Source organism: Gorilla gorilla, chromosome 6 (genome assembly GCF_029281585.2).
Source record: "Gorilla gorilla gorilla isolate KB3781 chromosome 6, NHGRI_mGorGor1-v2.1_pri, whole genome shotgun sequence".
Taxonomy (NCBI): Eukaryota; Metazoa; Chordata; class Mammalia; order Primates; family Hominidae; genus Gorilla; species Gorilla gorilla.
In genome coordinates, this window is record NC_073230.2 from 161085015 (window position 1) to 161103794 (window position 18780).

The 18780-nt window shown below is 35.2% G+C and overlaps 1 protein-coding gene across 22 annotated transcripts in view; it reads right to left on the bottom strand.

The window, feature by feature from the left end:
* KMT2C (lysine methyltransferase 2C) overlaps window positions 1-18780 on the bottom strand; it is a 300175-nt gene that overhangs the window by 129818 nt on the left and 151577 nt on the right. For all 22 annotated transcript variants that reach the window (XM_055392460.2, XM_055392455.2, XM_055392459.2 and 19 more), the window contains 2 exons: window positions 8749-8911; window positions 41-212 (listed from right to left, as the gene is read on the bottom strand). In XM_055392460.2, coding sequence (XP_055248435.1) covers window positions 41-212; window positions 8749-8911 — 335 coding nt within the window. The remainder of the gene's footprint in view (window positions 1-40; window positions 213-8748; window positions 8912-18780) is intronic.

Consider the following 18780-nt stretch of genomic DNA (forward strand, 5'->3'; position numbering starts at 1 on the left):
TAAACCCAATACACAGCTTTGAATTGAAATGAAAACTTACTTGCAGTTCTGGCACACTTTGCACTCAGGACATTGCCAACCTGCACGTTTTAATGGAGTAACCGCTATATCCAGGCACATTCCATGATAGTGCTGACCACAAGTAGTACAAAAGAACTGATCTAAGAGGTCTCCCGGGCTGTCGCACACTGCACAGTTTGCATCTTCCTTCGCTATAATTAACAGTAAAACAATGAAATTGTTGTATAAGAATTTAAATTTTTTCTGACTATACAGTAAAATCATTTGAAAGGATTTGCATCATGAACCTTTCAGACATTTGAAGTTATTCACATTGAATTGTCATCTAATCAGAAAGAGGTATCAATAAAAACACTGTAGGGTATTTAATCTAAAGGTAACCACATTAAATTTAATCGTATAGTTTTGCAATTATTTGTGGTTATATCTACTTGAGACCATAAGCAGGTCTTCTTTAATTTTCTATTCCTAATGCCAATGATAATGCTGGATACCTAATTAATGCTCAATATATGCTTACTGGAAAGAACCAAACAAGGAAAATACCAATTAAGAAATGCTTTGCAGTGTAACATAAACATTTTCTTTGAATGTTAAATGTATTTTGAAATTACAAAATCAGATAAGAGACAAAATTAAGAAACATTAATATCAATTAGACTAAGATGCTTCTTAAGCATAAACAGACTATTCAAATCATATAAGGGCTTTTTTTTAATTACTGGAAAATGTCTTATGTGGAAGAACATTAAAGACAGAAGCTACATATTCATACACAAACACATTACTTAATATACTAATTATATATTCATCTATATTAATTTCTAGTTGTAAAAGCATTAAAATCCACATAATTATGGACATCATCCATCCCTAAATGTGGATTAAAAGAAAATGTACTAACAGTTCTTTTACCATATAAAACAGAAAATATAAGGATAAACTGCCCTGCCAAATATACAGTTAAACTTATGCATATTGCAAAATAAGGAAAATAATGTATTCTAAAATCATACCAATCTTACATAATGTATAAAAAATATGCCTGTATATAACAAGTATCACAAAGTATACGAATCTTTTCATTTTTTGAAGGTTTGATCATTCCTATCTACTATTCTGACTCATATGTTCTTTCTTTTCCAGTCAAGCCTATCATACCAACCTTAGATAATATATATAAATATGTCTGTATTTAACAAGTATCACAAAGTATATGAACCATTTTTTTTTCCTTTTTTTTTGAGACAGAGTTTCACTCTGTCACCTAGGCTAGAGTGCAATGGCACGATCTCGGCTTACTGTAACCTCCGCCTCCCAGGTTCAAGGGATTCTCATGCCTCAGCCTCCCCAGTAGCTGGGATTACAGGCATGTGCCACCATGCCCATCTAATTTTTATAGTTTCAGTAGAGACGGTGTTTCGCCACATTGCCCAGGCTGGTCTCAAACTCCTGAGCTCAAGCAATCCTCCTGCCTCAACCTCCCAAAGTGCTGGGATTACAGGTGTGAGCTACCGCACTCAGCCTTTTTTCCATTTTTTGAAGGTTTGGTCAATCCTATCAATTTCTCTCTGACTCATACGTTCTTTCTTTTCCAGTCAAGCATCTTGAAACAGAGTAAAAATATATTTCTTTTATTTGTACCGGAGTCTGCAAACTTTTCCTGAAAAATGCCAGATAGTAAATATTTTAGGCTTTGTGAGCCATAGTAGTCTCTGACAAAAAGTCAGACTTTTTGTTTTTATTTGCACTCTTTTAAAAATGTAAAAATAATTCCTCGCTTGAGGGAAGTACAAAAACAGGCTTCAAAATTTGGACGCTGGCTGGACCTCTGACGTACTTCATGAAGGCTGGCTTAGCACCTAATACTCATCTGAAGCTACATTAGTGAGGCTGCCAATGCCCATAGGAAACCCGATTGTTACTTTTTAGTCTTTGGCTTTTTGCACTTTGTAGCATTTGCATTGCTAGCCACTCCCACATTAAAACGCCCCTTTCCTTAGTTTCTATCATGGCAACTCTCTCCTAATTTCTCCTTAGTTTTCCCCCACTTTCATCTCATCCTCCTTTGTTGGCTTTTGTACCTATGCAATCTTTCTAAATGCTGGAGTTTCTTAGGATTTCATCCTTTTCCTTCTTTCCTAATCCCCCATAGTTTCCCTTTGTGATCACATCAACTCTCATGCCATAAAATGCCACCATGATTCCTAAATCTGTATTATTGGCCCTAGAATTCTTTCATAAACCCCAAACCTTTATTCTTCAAGTCTTACTGGATCTCAATAGCCAGATGTTCTAAAAACACTCAATCTCAACTGCTCTAAAGTGAAACTTTTTTAAAAACCCGAAACATCATCCATTTTTCTCAAGAATAGATAAAGGCAGAAACCTTAGTATCATTGTTGACTCTGAACTCAGCCCTGACCCAACACATCCAGCCAGATCCCAATTCTTATGTATTAAACTTCCTACACATCATTCTTCCTTGTATGTTTATAGTTTAGTCTATCATATTAGGTTGGTGCAAAAGTAACTGCAGTTTTTGACATTACTTTTAATGGCGAAGACTGCAATTACCTTTGTACCTACCTAATACTCTGTCTCGCTAACTGCAGTATCTTCTGCATCAAATCATCTCTACTTATGGTTCTGACATCCTCTCTAAATCATTTCCTACACATCCAGAACAATCTTTCAAAAATGTAAATCTAATGGTTAACCTCTGTATAAATTAAAACTCCACCAATACCTCATTTTTCACCTAAAAGAAAATCAGAATTTTCAAGTATGAGGCAAAAAGGCCCTTATCTCCCTTTCCAACTGAATCTCAGAACCACTCACTATCTCGTGGTCATGGTGGGTTGTCTGCCATGCACCTCACATAACATGCTATTCATGTCTGTGTGCTTTTACACATTCTGTTCCCTCTGCTTGAAATTTTGTTTTTCTGCTGTGCTCCCAGCCTTCAAAACTCTGCTCATGGCCGGGCACAGACGCTCACGCCTGTAATCCCAGCACTCTGGGAGGCCAAAGCAGATGGATCACTTGAGGTTAGGAGCTCGAGACCAGCCGGGCCAACATGGTGAAACCCCATCTCTACTAAAAATACAAAATTAGCAGGGTGTGGTGGCACATGCCTGTAGTCCCAGCTACTCAGGAGGCTGAGGCAGGAGAATCGCTTGAACTCGGGAGGTGGACGCTGCAGTGACTGGAGTTTGCGCCACTGCACTCCAGCCTGGGGGACAGAGTGAGACCCTGTCTCAAAAAAAACTCTGCACATTATTTCCTGAATACCTATTACCACACCCAAATACCTTTAGTTGTTGAATATTACTTTTACCCATATGCTTACAAGAAACTTCTGTTACATATCAATTAATTACAGCACAACTCTGTGAATCCTTGAAGGACAGGGGCCTTAACTTTTTTAACTTTGTATCCCCAACTGCCTAACATGAATCAAGTCTTATTGAACATATTTTAAGTGAAGGACTTACTGCTAAAATCACTTTTAAATGGCTCTTTAAGTGATAGGCATTTAAAATAAATCATTAATCTAACAATGGAAGCATCATAAATTAGTTCATTTTTGATAGAAAGGACATAACTGGGATGTTATGTTTCTTAAGAGAGTACCAGTATTTATCTTTCAAAATATGTACATTTAAAAATTGATCTCTTTTTGCTCACCGTAAAACTTTTAAAAATTGGGGGAAATAATAAACTAATTATCAGAAACTAATTATCAGATAAACAATTCATTTTTCTATTATACTTTCCTAGGAACACTGAAATGCTTCTGTGAAACTTTCTAGAGTTTGCTCCCCTGACACTTCAAGTTGCCATGGTAGCTACTAGCGACATGTGGTTTCCGAACAAGTGAAATGTAATTAGTTCAAGTCGAGGTGTGCAGTAAGCATAAAATGCACACTGGATTCCAAAATCTTAACAGGGGAAAAAGTATCTCAAAATTTGAAATATTACTATTTTGGATTACTGAATTAAATAAAATTTACTACAATTATTCCCAAATGTTTCCTTTTACTCAAATTTTTAACATACCCACTAGAAAAATTACTTATGTTGCTCACATTGTATTTATACTGCACAGCACTGTTATACACAACAAAGTTCGCTCTGCAACAAGACAACTGTCATTGTCACAAAAATCACTTTTTAGACTGATGATTTCCACCAATTCCTTACTGATAACCTTGCTGTGTTATTTGATTACTATGGATCATTGGTAATAAATTAGTCAAAGAAAAACATCCATGTAATACATCTGGTGCAAAAACACTTAATATGCCTTATGTGAAAAACAATAATTTTTAAAAGCACTACACAAAGAAATGAGGTTGGTTCCAACCCTCCCAGTCAGGGAGAAGATGTGTGGCAATACTGAAACAACCTTTTGGAGGCCATGTATAAGAAGATTATCGATACTACTGGATAGCTTTGATGTCATGACAGAAATTAAATATGAATATTCAGACACACATGTCTGTATGCCAGAGACACTAAGTTTAAAGCAATAATCAACTAAGAAATTTTTCTTTAAACAGTTGAAAAAGCAAAGACAGGCTATAACTAAAGATAATTTAAGAGGGGAGAGGAGTAAAATCCAGGTCTATTTGGCTTCTAAGATCAGGCTCTTGACTACTAATCAAATTGACTCCTCAGCAAACTTTACTACTGATCAATGAAAGTGATGAGTATTTGAGTATACACAAAAGTAGACATGAAATGCCAACAGTGGCATAAGATGAAGCTAAATGAAGTAAAGGGAGCAAGGTTCTTATGGCAGGAGAAAAGTGAGAGGAAACAAAATGATCATCTTTAGAGAAGGTCATTTCCTAAAAGACAGCAGTAAAAAGAGAAGAGATAAATAAAAAAGACAAAAACATTGAGCTTAAATTAGAACAGAGCTTATCACAGATCCTTAAACTTGATGAAACTATTGCTTAAGAAAGTCCAGACAACACATAAGAATAAAAGCATTGGTGAACAGCAACAAAAGTCAAAATAGTTGTCATACAGTGTGAATTTAAGAAGGACCAAATCAGCATTGCTTTCTAATTTCCATCACACCCTATCATCTGCCAATTTTCATTACTGGCAGGACACTGTGCTGAGTGATTTGTCTATAAAAGAGAATCTCTGGAAAGAAAAAATAAATCATGGATGCCATCCAAAGAGGCTAGACCGTATCATTGGCAGGTAGATAAGAAAGGTCAGAGGACTGACAGAATTTAGGGTAAAAGAAAAGCAACAGGACTTAATGTCAAGAAATACAAACATAACCAAAGAAAAGAGGCTGGAGTTAAAGCTTAAGTGAAGTAAAAGGAATTAAAGCTAAATGATGAGTAAATACATTGAGGAACAGGGGGTGAATTAGGATATGTAGCATTTCCATGTTTAAACCTTGCAAAGACTTCTCATTGCAGACCGAATAGAACCCAAACGCCTTCCCTTGCTTACAAGGCCTACATGATCTAGCCTTTGTTCGCCTTGATGATGTCTCTACTACCCACCTAGTAGGCTACTATGCTCCAAGTAAAATGACATGCTGTCTGTTCATGTATCATGCCAAGTCCATTCCTCAAGGTCTGTGTAGTGGTCTGTTCCCTCTCCCTGGAATGTTCTTTCCTCTTATCTTGCATGACTGGCTTTGTGCCATTCAGTTTTCCTATTCAGGAAGTATATCTGGTTGTATCTCCTAGATGGATTTTTAGTGTAAAATTTCCAGACAAGGTTAATGTATCCTTGTATCATCATGAAAATAATGTTACAACAATGACGAGCCATTTACCTATGACAGAGCACCCTAAAAGTGTTTCCTGATGAAAATCTTGGCCTTCTTCACAGATACTCTCTTTAGTGGATTTCTTTATAATGAGATGCATGCTTTTGTTAAATTTCTCAACTTTTATAAAAAGATGTCAACCTTACTCCTAACTCAGTCAACTATCACAGCTACTGCTCTGCCCCTTAGGAAGCAACAGAAAATACATATACTCAATATGTATTATCATTCTCATAACTTAAGCCTTAGATAGGAGGTAAAATAACTACTCTTTTTAAAGCAATTAATACATACAAGGCACAATGTTATGTGAATTCCATTCATTGTTTTCATTTAACCCTCATAATAACACTATGATTTAAGACAGTATCATTTTAAAAGCATAAAAATTAACTTCTGCCATGACACACAATTAGGATAGGAAAAAATATTTATAAAAGATGTTAAAAAGGTGACAAAACATCCTATCTGCAATATTCTTTAAATTATATCCTTGGAACTTAATCCAAGATTATGATTGTCTTAACAGATGGGTCAGAACGCTGTGTAGTTAGAATGCACTGTTTAAGATCCCCAAGGAGGCCGGGCACGATGGCTCACACCTCTGTATCCCAGCACTTTGGGAGGCTGAGACGGGCAGATCACGAGGTCAGGAGTTCGAGACGAATCTAGCCAACACAGTGAAACCCCGTCTCTACTAAAAATACAAAAAATTAGCCGGGTGTGATGGTGTGCACCTGTAATCCCAGCTACTTGGGAGGCTGAGGCAGGAGAAATCACATGAACCTGGAAGGCGGAGTTTGCAGTGAGCCAAGGCCATGCCACTGCATTCCAGCCAGAGTGACAGTGCGAGACTCCATCTCAAAAAAAAAAAAAAAACCCCCCCAAAGAAATCTAATTTAGTCATTTAGGCCTTGATTTTACACCACCGACTTAGTTTGAAGGCTGCTATAAGAAAGAGCCCTATGAAACTGGTATTTTTCTACTGCAAGGTGGCTACTTCAAGACAATTTTTCATTGCATTGTATCAAGTGATGTCTTGTTATTATTATATCATTATATCAAGTGATGTCTTGTTATAAATAGTAAGAATCAGATTAAGGGCTCATATTTCCTTCTTTGTATTGACTGCTGAAAAGGTATGGGGCCAAATTTGTGGTTACGTCTGGAATTATATATTTTTGGGGGGGGTCTCTCTATTACCTTCATATTTATCCTATCTAAATTTTCCATTGCCAAATTTCCTTACTTATTTTTAGTTTTATCCTATTACTCATGTATTTTTATGAGTCTCATAAGTCTATTTTGGAAAAAGGCAGAGTACTCATAATTTTAGTATATCTTTTAGCTTTATGTTGCCATAAACCTTTCATTATATACATGATCAACAACAGCATATTATCTCACCTCAGTATTTATTATTTTACAAACTGATTTATGATTGCTAACATGTAACTGAAGGTATACACTGTTAGAACACAGTTTTCAGTAGAAAGTAGCACTGCCATTAAGTAATAAAATGTTCTAACATTAGAACAACATTCTTATAAAAGTTTGTATGTTGTTTACCGAGGTCTAAAGCATGATTAACTACAAAAGGCTGAATAAAATTCAGATTCTTATATACACACAAAATTGTTTTATTGAGATGACAAAGTATATTTATTATGCCACCCAGAATATAATCCACTCTGATAACTGCCAGTTTATCCACTTGCTGAAGTAACTCAGTACATAAATAGTAGCCATAACAGTTGCAGTGCATGAAAGTTCTTCTCTTCCAGATTGAAGAGTGTACAATCTAACGCATTTTAAAACTTTAAATCCCTTATTAGCCTAAATATAATTTAAAATTTTAGTTTGCCTTACCTATAATTTGTCTGTACACTAGGTTACTAATGGTGATATGATTACATATGTGGACACAAAATAATTTTAATGGAAAATGAAATTATGGTACTCAACAAAGAAAAGGGTAATGATCATGTAGACTAACTGTATTTGAGATTAGTTTAAGCCTGGGGTAGCTATACTTACGTTTCACAGACCTGGAGAAGATAGGAAAAAAGCTTTTATCAACATTGCTAAGGAACAGGTAAAAGCTAACATTAGGTTAACTAAGAGGTGACATAAAAAAGATTGAATAAAATATCATGGAGGTTTCATAATGAGATTGGAAATTCAATAGACTAGGAGAAAAAAGATCCCAAAACATATATGCTCATAGGGAAAACACATAGTAAGAAAAAGGAGAGATCTCTATTTAATGATACAATAGTAAAGAGTTATAATTTCCTGTATAATGTAAATTTCAAGCATTTAAACATTTTCATTGAATTATAAAATACTATTTGGAAAAGAAAGAAAAACAGCACAACTGCAGATTACAGATGACTAAGATAGATGAATCATGAAAAGATACTAGCAGAGATTTCTATTATACCTATCAGGGATACACAATTTCTAAGAATTTCAGAAGTCTTTGGTGTTCTTATTAACGTAAATCCTGAAATAACACCTGAGTGAACTGTCTTCTAATTCTTCAACTGGATGGCTTTTTAGTGTAAAAGATGTTGAATACTGATTGACTTTTTAATAAATTATTTTATAGTATAAATCAGAAATACTGCATAGTCCCTATTTACATCTTTCTACAGTGGTTTTTAAAATGTTTTAAGAATAAAAACCATGCAAACTTTATTTGATTTTTCTGAGGAAATAACTTTTTGGATTTAATTTCAATGAAACCATTGATAACATTTCCCTCCCCAACGATCTCTGGCAACGATCCCTCAGATTTTAAAGATTATGTATTATTACCTTTTAATACAAGTAGAATAACACTCAGGGAATTTACAACATTTGTTATTTTCAGTAAATACATTGGTTGAAGTTTAAAAGTCTATCCGTAGTAAACTTACATCTTTCAGGAGCTTGGTCAATGTGTTCTGGACAAAGCAGGAAGATGTGACTGAAATCCTGAAAGGTGCCGGCTCCTGCAGCACAAGGATAATGATACATCTGGGTACATTTCTCTTCACAGCATTTGATAGTGGCTCCAAGGTGCTTACAAAATGCACATCGCTGAAAGGGGTAAAGGAGAGAAATCTCTTTATAAAACCTTGAAAAGGAATATTCAAATATAAGCTGGGAAGGTATAAAAAACTCTCTGTATATCACAAGTAAAACAAATTGAACCTGCAAAATATTAAACAAAGGATTCGTTAAAAATAATAAAATCTACATTACTCAATTTAGTGCTTCGTGTGCTACCAACTCATCCTTCCATTCAAATTAGAAAGTTAGAATTTCATTCCTTATATTTTCAAAAATAAATTTTGAAGCATTTTTGAAACAAAACCTAAAGATTTTTTTTTTAAAGCAAATAGTAATATGGTTAAAAGGGCAGGTTTCTATATTGAGGATTATTATAAAGTTTTTAAATCCCACCAAAACTAGTAATAGGAACATATATTTTATTTATGAGACATATTACTATTTTTTACCCTGCCTAAAAATAAATACAAAATAAACTCATCAATTATAAGTTAACAGGGACACAAATGGTTAAAGACTCACAGAAAAAAACACAAAACTACATACTTCAATGTAGCAATCAACTTCAAATTTCTTAACAAAAGATGGAAATGTGGGCGAAAAAAAAATTAGTTATCTGGTATCTTTCCCATTTCAACCTGCCTCCACTATCTTGCAAGTGGTAAAACGCACAGAAATAAGCCCCAAACAAGAGGGGCAGTCTAGGGCAAGTGAACACATAAGAAGTCAGAAGAAATTATGTAAAATGTTGCATTTACTTATTCAGTTTTCCCTTAGAATGATTCACAAACTCTTCCTCATTCTCCCAAGTCCACTTTGAGTATCATTTTCTTTGAAGAGAGTTTGATGGGCCCTGTACTATACAGTATGACATCTCTCTGTGGGAAATGACTATCTAACATAAATTTTTGTTTACACCATTACATGGTACTTACTTGCTTATGCCATTACATGATCAGTTTATCTTTTCCTCATCCTAGTCCAAGATCCTTCAATTGAGGCACCATACTATCTTTGTACCCAAAGCACCAAAAATGCTGCTTCAAACAGGCCCTAATAGATAGGTGTTCCTATACATATACCAAAAAGACTTAACTTCTGGTGATCTTGTTTGTAAGTGTGGCTCATAAACAGCTTAGCTGAGATAACTGGAGCCTCATGTAACACAGACAGTTGGACCCTGCTAACATGTGGATATCTTCACATGTTACTACACTGACTTTATATTCTGCTAATTAACCAGGGACTACAGTAGTTAAAATTGTAATTGTTTTCAATGTTTTATGTGTAAATCTGTATATCACATACTATCAAACTCTTCCTCACTGTCATCAGTCTACTGCATTGAATCAACATAACAAAGCTAAGTGACTCCTGAGGGCTGAATCAGAAAGAAGAAAAGAAAGAGATACAAAAATTTGGCTGGGCCCGGTGGCTCACACCTGTATTCCCGGCACTTTGGAAGGCCAAGGTGGGCGGATCACGAGGTCAGGAGATCGAGACCATCCTGGCTAACACAGTGAAACTCCATCTCTACTAAAAATACAAAAAATTAGCCAGACGTGGTGGCGGGCGCCTGTAGTCCCAGCTACTTGGGAGGCTGAAGCAGGAGAAGCTTCTAAATAACTCATAAACAGTAATTACTGTTGTGACACTTTAATTTTATATAATATTTATAAGTATACAGAATAACATTTCAGTGCTATTTTGGCACTCAAGGGTATTAATGCATTAGAAACACAGAAAATAAATATTTGTCTTCATTGATAAAGTGTAATAACCAGCTTTTACAAAACAGAAAATTTTTTATAACTCCCAAGGTAACTAAATATGTTTAGTGCATTAACAGAACCCAGAATTAACTGCAAATACAACACCTTGGTAGTCTAAATGTCTGAATAGAAAGGCCACGTAAATGTCGAAAGAAAAAGTACAATCAATCTGTTGAAAAATGTTTATAACAACTCATTAACATAACTAACTTCTGCTAAATTGTTAAAATCTAAAATCGCTTATTTTGATACCATATGGCAAGTTTTGCAGAAGCCTTTTGCACTAAAAATAATCTTGGCAGATAAAATATAATGAGAGGTAAGTATATAATAACAAAGTAACTTAAATTGACCAGCTTCTCAATGTCTTTCTCATTTTAGAAACACCAATATGTTCTCTTAATCATATCTGCAATGAAAAATATTATATTAGCTAAACTACTATGAGAAGTACTGGAATATATCTAACATACTAATTTACAATATCATATAAAGATATCAGTGAATAAAAGAAGGAAAATAAAACACTACATTTAGGAGAACGCTTCAAACCCATCTGTTACAATTAAATAGCTAATGAAGAGCACTCGGCATTAAAAGAAAATGTTTACTATATATACACAGTCTGGAATGTACCTTCCTAAACCAAATAAAAAGTACTTGTAAAATCGTAGACAATATCAAAGAATAGATTTCTACAGGGAACTTCTCAAATGTCAACACTCTTATACACTACACATAAAAGAAATCAAGCAAATTAAAATATTAATAATACAATAAGTAATATATAATACATAAGTAACAATTACGAAGCTAATTAACATTTGGGGAGGAGGGATAAAGTAAACAGCTCTTGGCCGGGCATGGTGGCTCGCGCTTTTAATCCCAGCACTTTGGGAGGCTGAGGCAGGTGGATCATTTGAGCTCAGGAGTTCGAACCAGCCTGGGCAACATGGTGAAACTCCATCTCTACAGAAAATACAATAATTAGGTGGGCATGGTGGCATGCACCTATAGTCCCAGCTACTCACGAGCCCAGGAGGTTGAGGCTGCAGTGAGCTGTGATCACGCTACTGCACTCTAGCCTGGGAAACAAAAGTGAGAACCTGTCTATAAAATTAAAAAAAAAAAAAAAAAAAAAGGCCCTTAAGTGGTGTACCAACTAAATGGTTTATTTGAATCAATAATGAAAATTCCTAGACAGCATTTTTTCTTTTTACTTTTATTCATCATTAAAAAGACAGGGAGTAAGAAAAGGAAAAAAGTAACATGTTATAATAATACTTTCCCATATTAATCCAAGAACACAGTAACAACAACAACAAAAACTCAGTGAGAACTCGTATTACCAATTTTAAGAATGAGTCTGAGGAATTTTCAAAACTTTTATTTAATAATTTGAAATAATCTGTCAAAATGTATCCATAAAACAAAACAGAATGAACAAAATTTCTGAGATTAAAGTTGTATCATAAAAAAATACCAAGAAGTTAAATATTCCACAGTTCATTTAATTAATTATCCAGTATTTATTCTGTACCAACTATAGCAATGGTTTTAGGCTACGTGCTCTAATAAATAAGTATTATAAGGCTCCCCATGCTCCAAATTTGTTTTTAATCTTCACCAGTTTTTTTAGTATTAGGCAACTAGGATTCTCCCAGGATGCAGTAATAAAGAACAAAGATGGAAAGTAAGAGAAAGAGGTAGAATGACATAAAAATCTGATCCAGAAGGTGCAGTGTCTGTTTTATATGAGTACCAGAAAGGGAGAAAATAGGAGGGATTATAATCACCAAAATTCTAAAGGAAAAGTTATGTAAATATCTAATAATAAAAGCCAACATTTAATTAAGCATAATCCTCATTCAACAGATGAGAAACCTAAAACCGAAAGAGTCATTATCACTGTTCCACTTATTTCTATATCCCTACAAAAATACCCACTCTTGATCTGTAACAATGTCTCCTTAAACTCCCTGAATGGCAGCTTCAGGTAAAAACTTCCCAGAAACTTTGAAATAACAAGGATAAAAGGGAAATTCTTGGAGCCACATAAAAAAGAAAACAGATCATTACAAAAAAAGAAGAATCAGGCATCAGTTCTCATTATCAATACTGAATTAAAAAGAAACCCAAAAAAATCATTATTTTCCTAGGTCTATAAAAAATTATTTAAAACCAAAATTTTAATATCTGTTAAGCTAACATTCAAGTCCATGGATAACAAATGTAAATAGGTTAAATTCTCTAGTAAAAGATAGCAACTTTCAAAACATGCAAAATATATTACATAACACATATACATATTTTACATATTACTACAGACTTCATTTATGTATGTGTGTGTGTGTGTGTACACATATATAATATGAAATAAATGAAATACTTTGGATATTTGTCCCCGCCAAAATTTCATGTTGAAATGTAATCCCCAATGTTGGAGGTGGGGCCTTATGGGAGGTGTTTGGGTCATGGGGGCAAATCCCTCATGGCTTGGTGCTGTCCTTGCGATAACGAGTGAGTTCTCACAAGATCTGGTTGTTCAAAAGTGTATGGCATCTCCACCCCTCTCCTTTGCTCCTGTTCTTGCTATGTGAGATGCCTGCTCCCCCTTCTCCTTCCACCATGATTTCAAACTTTTTTTTTTTGATTTATTATTTATTTTTTTGAGACAGAGTTTCACTCTGTTGCCCAGGCTGGAGTGCAGTGGCCTGATCTCGGCTCACTGCAACCTCTGCCCCACAGGTTCAAGCGATTCTCCTGCCTCAGTCTCCCAAGTAGCTGGGATTACAGGCACCTGCCACCGCGCCCAGCTAAATGATTTCAAACTTCTTGAAGCCCTCACCAGAAGCAGATGCCAGCACCACACTTCCTGTACTGTCTTGCAGAATCGTGAGCCAATTAAACCTCTTTTTGTTATCAATTACCCAGCAACAGGTATTTCTTTACAGCAACACAGGAGCGACTATATATATGCACAATGCACAGTGACATACACAATTCAAAAACAGACTTGAGGGGAAAAAACACAAACGCTAACCAAAAAATGCAGGTATAGCAATAATTGCAAAGAAATAGAATTTAAACTAAAAAGCAGTGAACAAGTCAAAGATAATATTTCATAATAACATAAGTTTTATGTTAGTGTAAATTCCAAAAGAAGCCATAGTCATTAAAGTTTATACACCTAATAAATATGTCACATATAAAAAGTAAAGCTGAGTAGAAATAACATGCATAGATTAGACTTTAACATAGCTCTCAAATCAGGATATTAAGTAGATATGAAATAAATAATAACAATGATCGGGTTTGATTCAAACAGACACACAAAATACACACAGATCTCTGTATTCCAAAAATAGAGAAAACATTCTATTCAAATGTACATAGAATTTTCAAAAAAAAAATTCACATGTATGGTCATAAAGAAATGTCCACATATTTTTAAAAGCAGGTATTTCCTAGGTTATATTCAGTAAAAGCAGATGTGTCCCTAGACCTAATACAATAAAAATTAAAAATTCACAACATAAGGATAAACTCCCAAATCTATCCACTGGCAAAATTTAAAAGTCCTTTCTATATAACGGCAGAGTTTCAATCAAGAAGAAAAATCATGTATTATTTTTAAATGATTAAGAAACATCAAAAAAATCTCTGAGACGTGGCAAATGTGGTCTTCAGAGGAAAAAATATAGCTTCAAACATGCAAAACTATAAGACTAAAGAATTAAAATAAATAATGCCCAATTCAAAAATTAAGCCAATAAGAATCAACATATAATCCATGAGATTCACAATCTAGGGAAGTAAACCCACCCTAATACTGTGTTTATTAAAATGCTATTAATGAGATCCGAGGTTTAAACAACTGTTTGCTTTAGAAAATGAAATAAAGCTGACTGAAATAAAACCTAATCTATGAAATTATTCTGTATATGAATTGACCTGAAGTAATGAACAGTTCATTGACTGACTCATAACTCTTGTTCTGGTCCAGGCTAATCATTCTAGTTGGCATACTATTAAACACACATTTCTGATTGAAACATCTGCTAAAAAAATAACATCAAACGACATTACAAAATCAAAATGGAGACTGCTAAGAGTGGGATTTTTCTCCTGCCAGTATCTTTCCTTTCTGCCACATCCTCCTCCCTGCTGCCACAGTAATCTTTCTAAAGGAATACAAATATATTCTGAATCACACGCAAACCCCTCAATACTGAATGTGTGGTAGGCAGTATTCTAAAATGCCCGCATACCACCAACCCCACCAAATTTCCTACCCTAATACAGAGGCTGTAAATATGATGAAATATCATGGCAAGGATAATGCCATTAATATATTATATGGCAAAGGAATTCTGCAGATGTGATTAAAGCCACCAATCAACTGCCTTTGAATTAATCAAAAGGCAGATTTGCCTAATCTAATCAAATAACCTCTTTGAAAGCGGAGTTTTCTCCAGCTAGTAGCAAAAGGGAAATTCATAGCAAGAGAACATTTCAATACACTGTTGCTATCTTTGAAGATAAAAAGAGCCACGAGGAAAAACCAAAGAGTGGCCTCTAGGAACTGAGAGTGACCCAAGCCAATAGGCAGTAAGAAAATGGTGAGCTCAGCAGGGTGCGGTGGCTCATGCCTGTAATCTCCGCACCTTGGAAGGCCAAGGCAGGCGGATCACGAGGTCATGAGATCAAGACCATCCTGTCTAACACGGTAAAACCCCGTCTCTACTAAAAATACAAAAAAAAAAAAATTAGCCAGCGTGGTGGCGCACGCCTGTAATCCCGGCCACTTGGGAGGCTGAGGCACGAGAATCACTTGAACCCAGGAGGCAGAGGTTGCAGTGAGCCGAGACTGCACCACTGCACTCCAGCCTGGGCGACAGAGCAAGACTCCGTCTCAAAAAAAAAAAAAAAGAAAGAAAGAAAGAAAGAAAATGGCGAGCTCAGCCCTACAACTGCATAGAACTGAATTCCTCCCACACCTGAATGCACCTAGAAGAGGATTCACCCCCAGAGCCTCCACCCAGGTAACACTTTGATTTGAATCTTGTGAGACCTTAAACAGAGAGCACAGTTGAGCCTACCCTGAGTTCTGACCTAAGTAAACTGATGCTCTTTTAAGATATTAAGTTTATGGTAATTGCTTTATTATAATAGATAACAAACAGAGCAGCATTTCAAGGCCCTCCATGCTTTGGTCTCTGCCAAATCACTATTACATTTTTAAGATTTTTTTTTAAACATTATACTTACATTACACAATGTCTTAACACTATGAAGTAAAAATGTAAATATTTTAAACTCTGGCTTGGAAATGAGGAGGCAGAATCTCAGATATTTTCCTAAAAAAATAGGAGAGGCAAGCTTTCTGAGTCCACAAAAGTGCCCTCTACCTATTGGGTCAAAGAAAAAGTAATCTCTCTATTTGTAACAACATACATAAATTATAAACCCTGAAGAAATAGGTCCCTAATAGCTATAATCTTTAATATAACCATAAATAAAAACATGAATAAATCTGACTACATAGAAATGTAAAAACTTCTATGTGGTGAGAACACACATTACAGAAAAAAAAAATCAAGTGACAAAAAATAACCTCCAATTTGAATTACAAATATCTAGTATCCTGGATATATACAAATAAAGCATGTAAGTTATAAAAATGAGTATAATTTTAAAATAGACAAGGATACTTTATAGAATTTCATAATTTAAGGAAGACATAAAGTTAGCCAATAAACTATGGGTAATATGCAAGAATCAGTAAGCATTATTATTTGCCAGCAGCTAAGCCAAGTACTTCCTACCAATGTGGACGAGGTTGGCCTCGAACTCGAGGCTCTCGCACCCTCGCCTCCCTGAGGGCCCGAAGGCCGGCGCAATCGGCCAGAGCCACAATGGCTCCCAGAATTTCATAATTTAAGGAAGACATAAAGTTAGCCAATAAACTATGGGTAATATGCAAGAATCAGTAAGCACTATTATTTGCCAGCAGCTAAGCCAAGTACTTTATAAGAATTACTTTATTCCCATCTACGCCAGGCACAGTGGCTCACGCATGTAATCCCAACACTTTGGAAGGCAGAGGTGGGTGGATCACCTGAGGTCAGGAGTTTGAGACCATCCTGGCCAACATGGTGAGACCCCGTTTCTATTAAAAATACAAAAATTAGCTGGGCCTGGTGGCAGGCGCCTGTAATCCCAGCTACTTGGAAGGCTGAGGCAGGAGAATCAGTTGAACCCAGGAGGTAGAGGTTGCAGTGAGCCGAGATCGCACCACTGCACTCCAGCCTGGGCAATAGAGTGAGACTCCATCTCAAAAACAAAAACAAAAAAAAAAAAAAGAAATTACTTTATTCCCATGTAACCACCATCATTTTAGGTAGATATCACTATTTTTCATTTTACAAATGAAGCAGAGAGGTTAAATTTCCTTGTTCAAGCCCAATGAGTCAGGAAATGAAAGGAACTGAACTCAAGGAGTTCATAATTGGTTATATACAAGTAATAAAGACAAATTCATCGACTATGGAAATGTACTAAGTACTTTGTCTTGTTTACGTAATGGTTTTTATTTAGGTTGTAAGAAAATAACATATGGCCAGGCACGGTGGCTCGTGCATGTAATCCCAGCACTTTGGGAGGCCAAGGCAGGTGGATCACTTGAGACCAGGAGTTCGAGACCAACCTGGCCAACATGGCGAAACCCCATTTCTACCAAAAAAAAAACAAAAATTAGCCAGGCGTGGTGGTGCACGCCTGTAATCCTAGCTACTCGAGAGGCTGAGGCAGGAGAATCGCTTGAACCCGAGAGGTGGAGGCTGCAGTGAGCCAAGATTGCGCCACTGCACTCCAGCCTGGGTGACAGAGCTGGACCTTGTCTCAAAAAAAAAGAAAGTAAGAAAAGAAAGTAGCCACTTTGGGGTTAGAATCCATAAAATACTCTCAGTGTCAACCAAAAGAAATGTACTGCAATGTTCATAGAACACAATTCATAATGACCTCAAATTGAAAGTCCTCAAAATGCCCAACGGTAAAATAAATAAATTATAGTACTCTTAACAACAGAATACTATACATCAATGAGAAAAATAAACGACTGGAAGGAACAATTTGGATTTATCTCACAAATATATAGGTGAAAGATGACAGAAAACAGTACTTAGTAGCTCAATTATACAAAGTACGAAGCCAATTACACAAAGTACAAACATAGGCAAGACTCACCTATGTTGTTACTAGATGATAGTGCATGTCTCTGGGGAGTTAGGAATAGTAACCAACAGGAGGCTGAATGGAATTTCTGGGGTGCTATTATTTGTTTCCTGATGTGATTTTAGTATATAGGTTCTAATATTTGGGGTATTCCTAGAAATGTGTACCTATTATTCACTTGCTATATATATAACAAAGTGAATTTTATATATAATTCTTCAACATATTTTTAGAAAAATTAAGTTTTTTTAAGAAAATTAAGAGAATTTTAGATAAAAACAACTTTTAATGGAAAATATTTTCCTTTTTCTTTCTCACATGAAATTCTGTATCAAGGTTAGTATCCTACCTGGTATCTCTCCAATAGTGGGTTAAGAGTTTGTTTTCTTCTCAAGTAACCTGTATTATATTAAGATGATATTAACTGAAATAATCAGATAGATGAATGCACCATAAAGCTAATTCTAAGATATCTGTCCTTAGCCAAAAGCAGAAAAGGGATACACATAACTTCCACGTAAAACATCCACCCCCATTTTTTTGGTTATTCTTAAAAGCTCATAATGTATACAATGATAAAATTTATTGTTTCAAATTAGGGTTTTTGAAATTGAAATATTAAACACGTTTGCTTAACACAACTTTAAAGTTAATAAGAAAACACTGCATATTACAGAAGAGTTAAATACTTCAAAAAGTGGGAAAAAATTTAAAAGCTTTCATTTGAGTAGGAGTAAACACAGACACAGTAAGAATCAAGTTAGTTGGATACACTTAAATCATGTCTTTTAAGAACATAAGAACAGATTATTTGCTTTCTCTTTAGTCCAAAACCTTGGTGTAATTTTAGTCCAAATTTGAAACTAACAGAAGAATACTCAGCTTCTT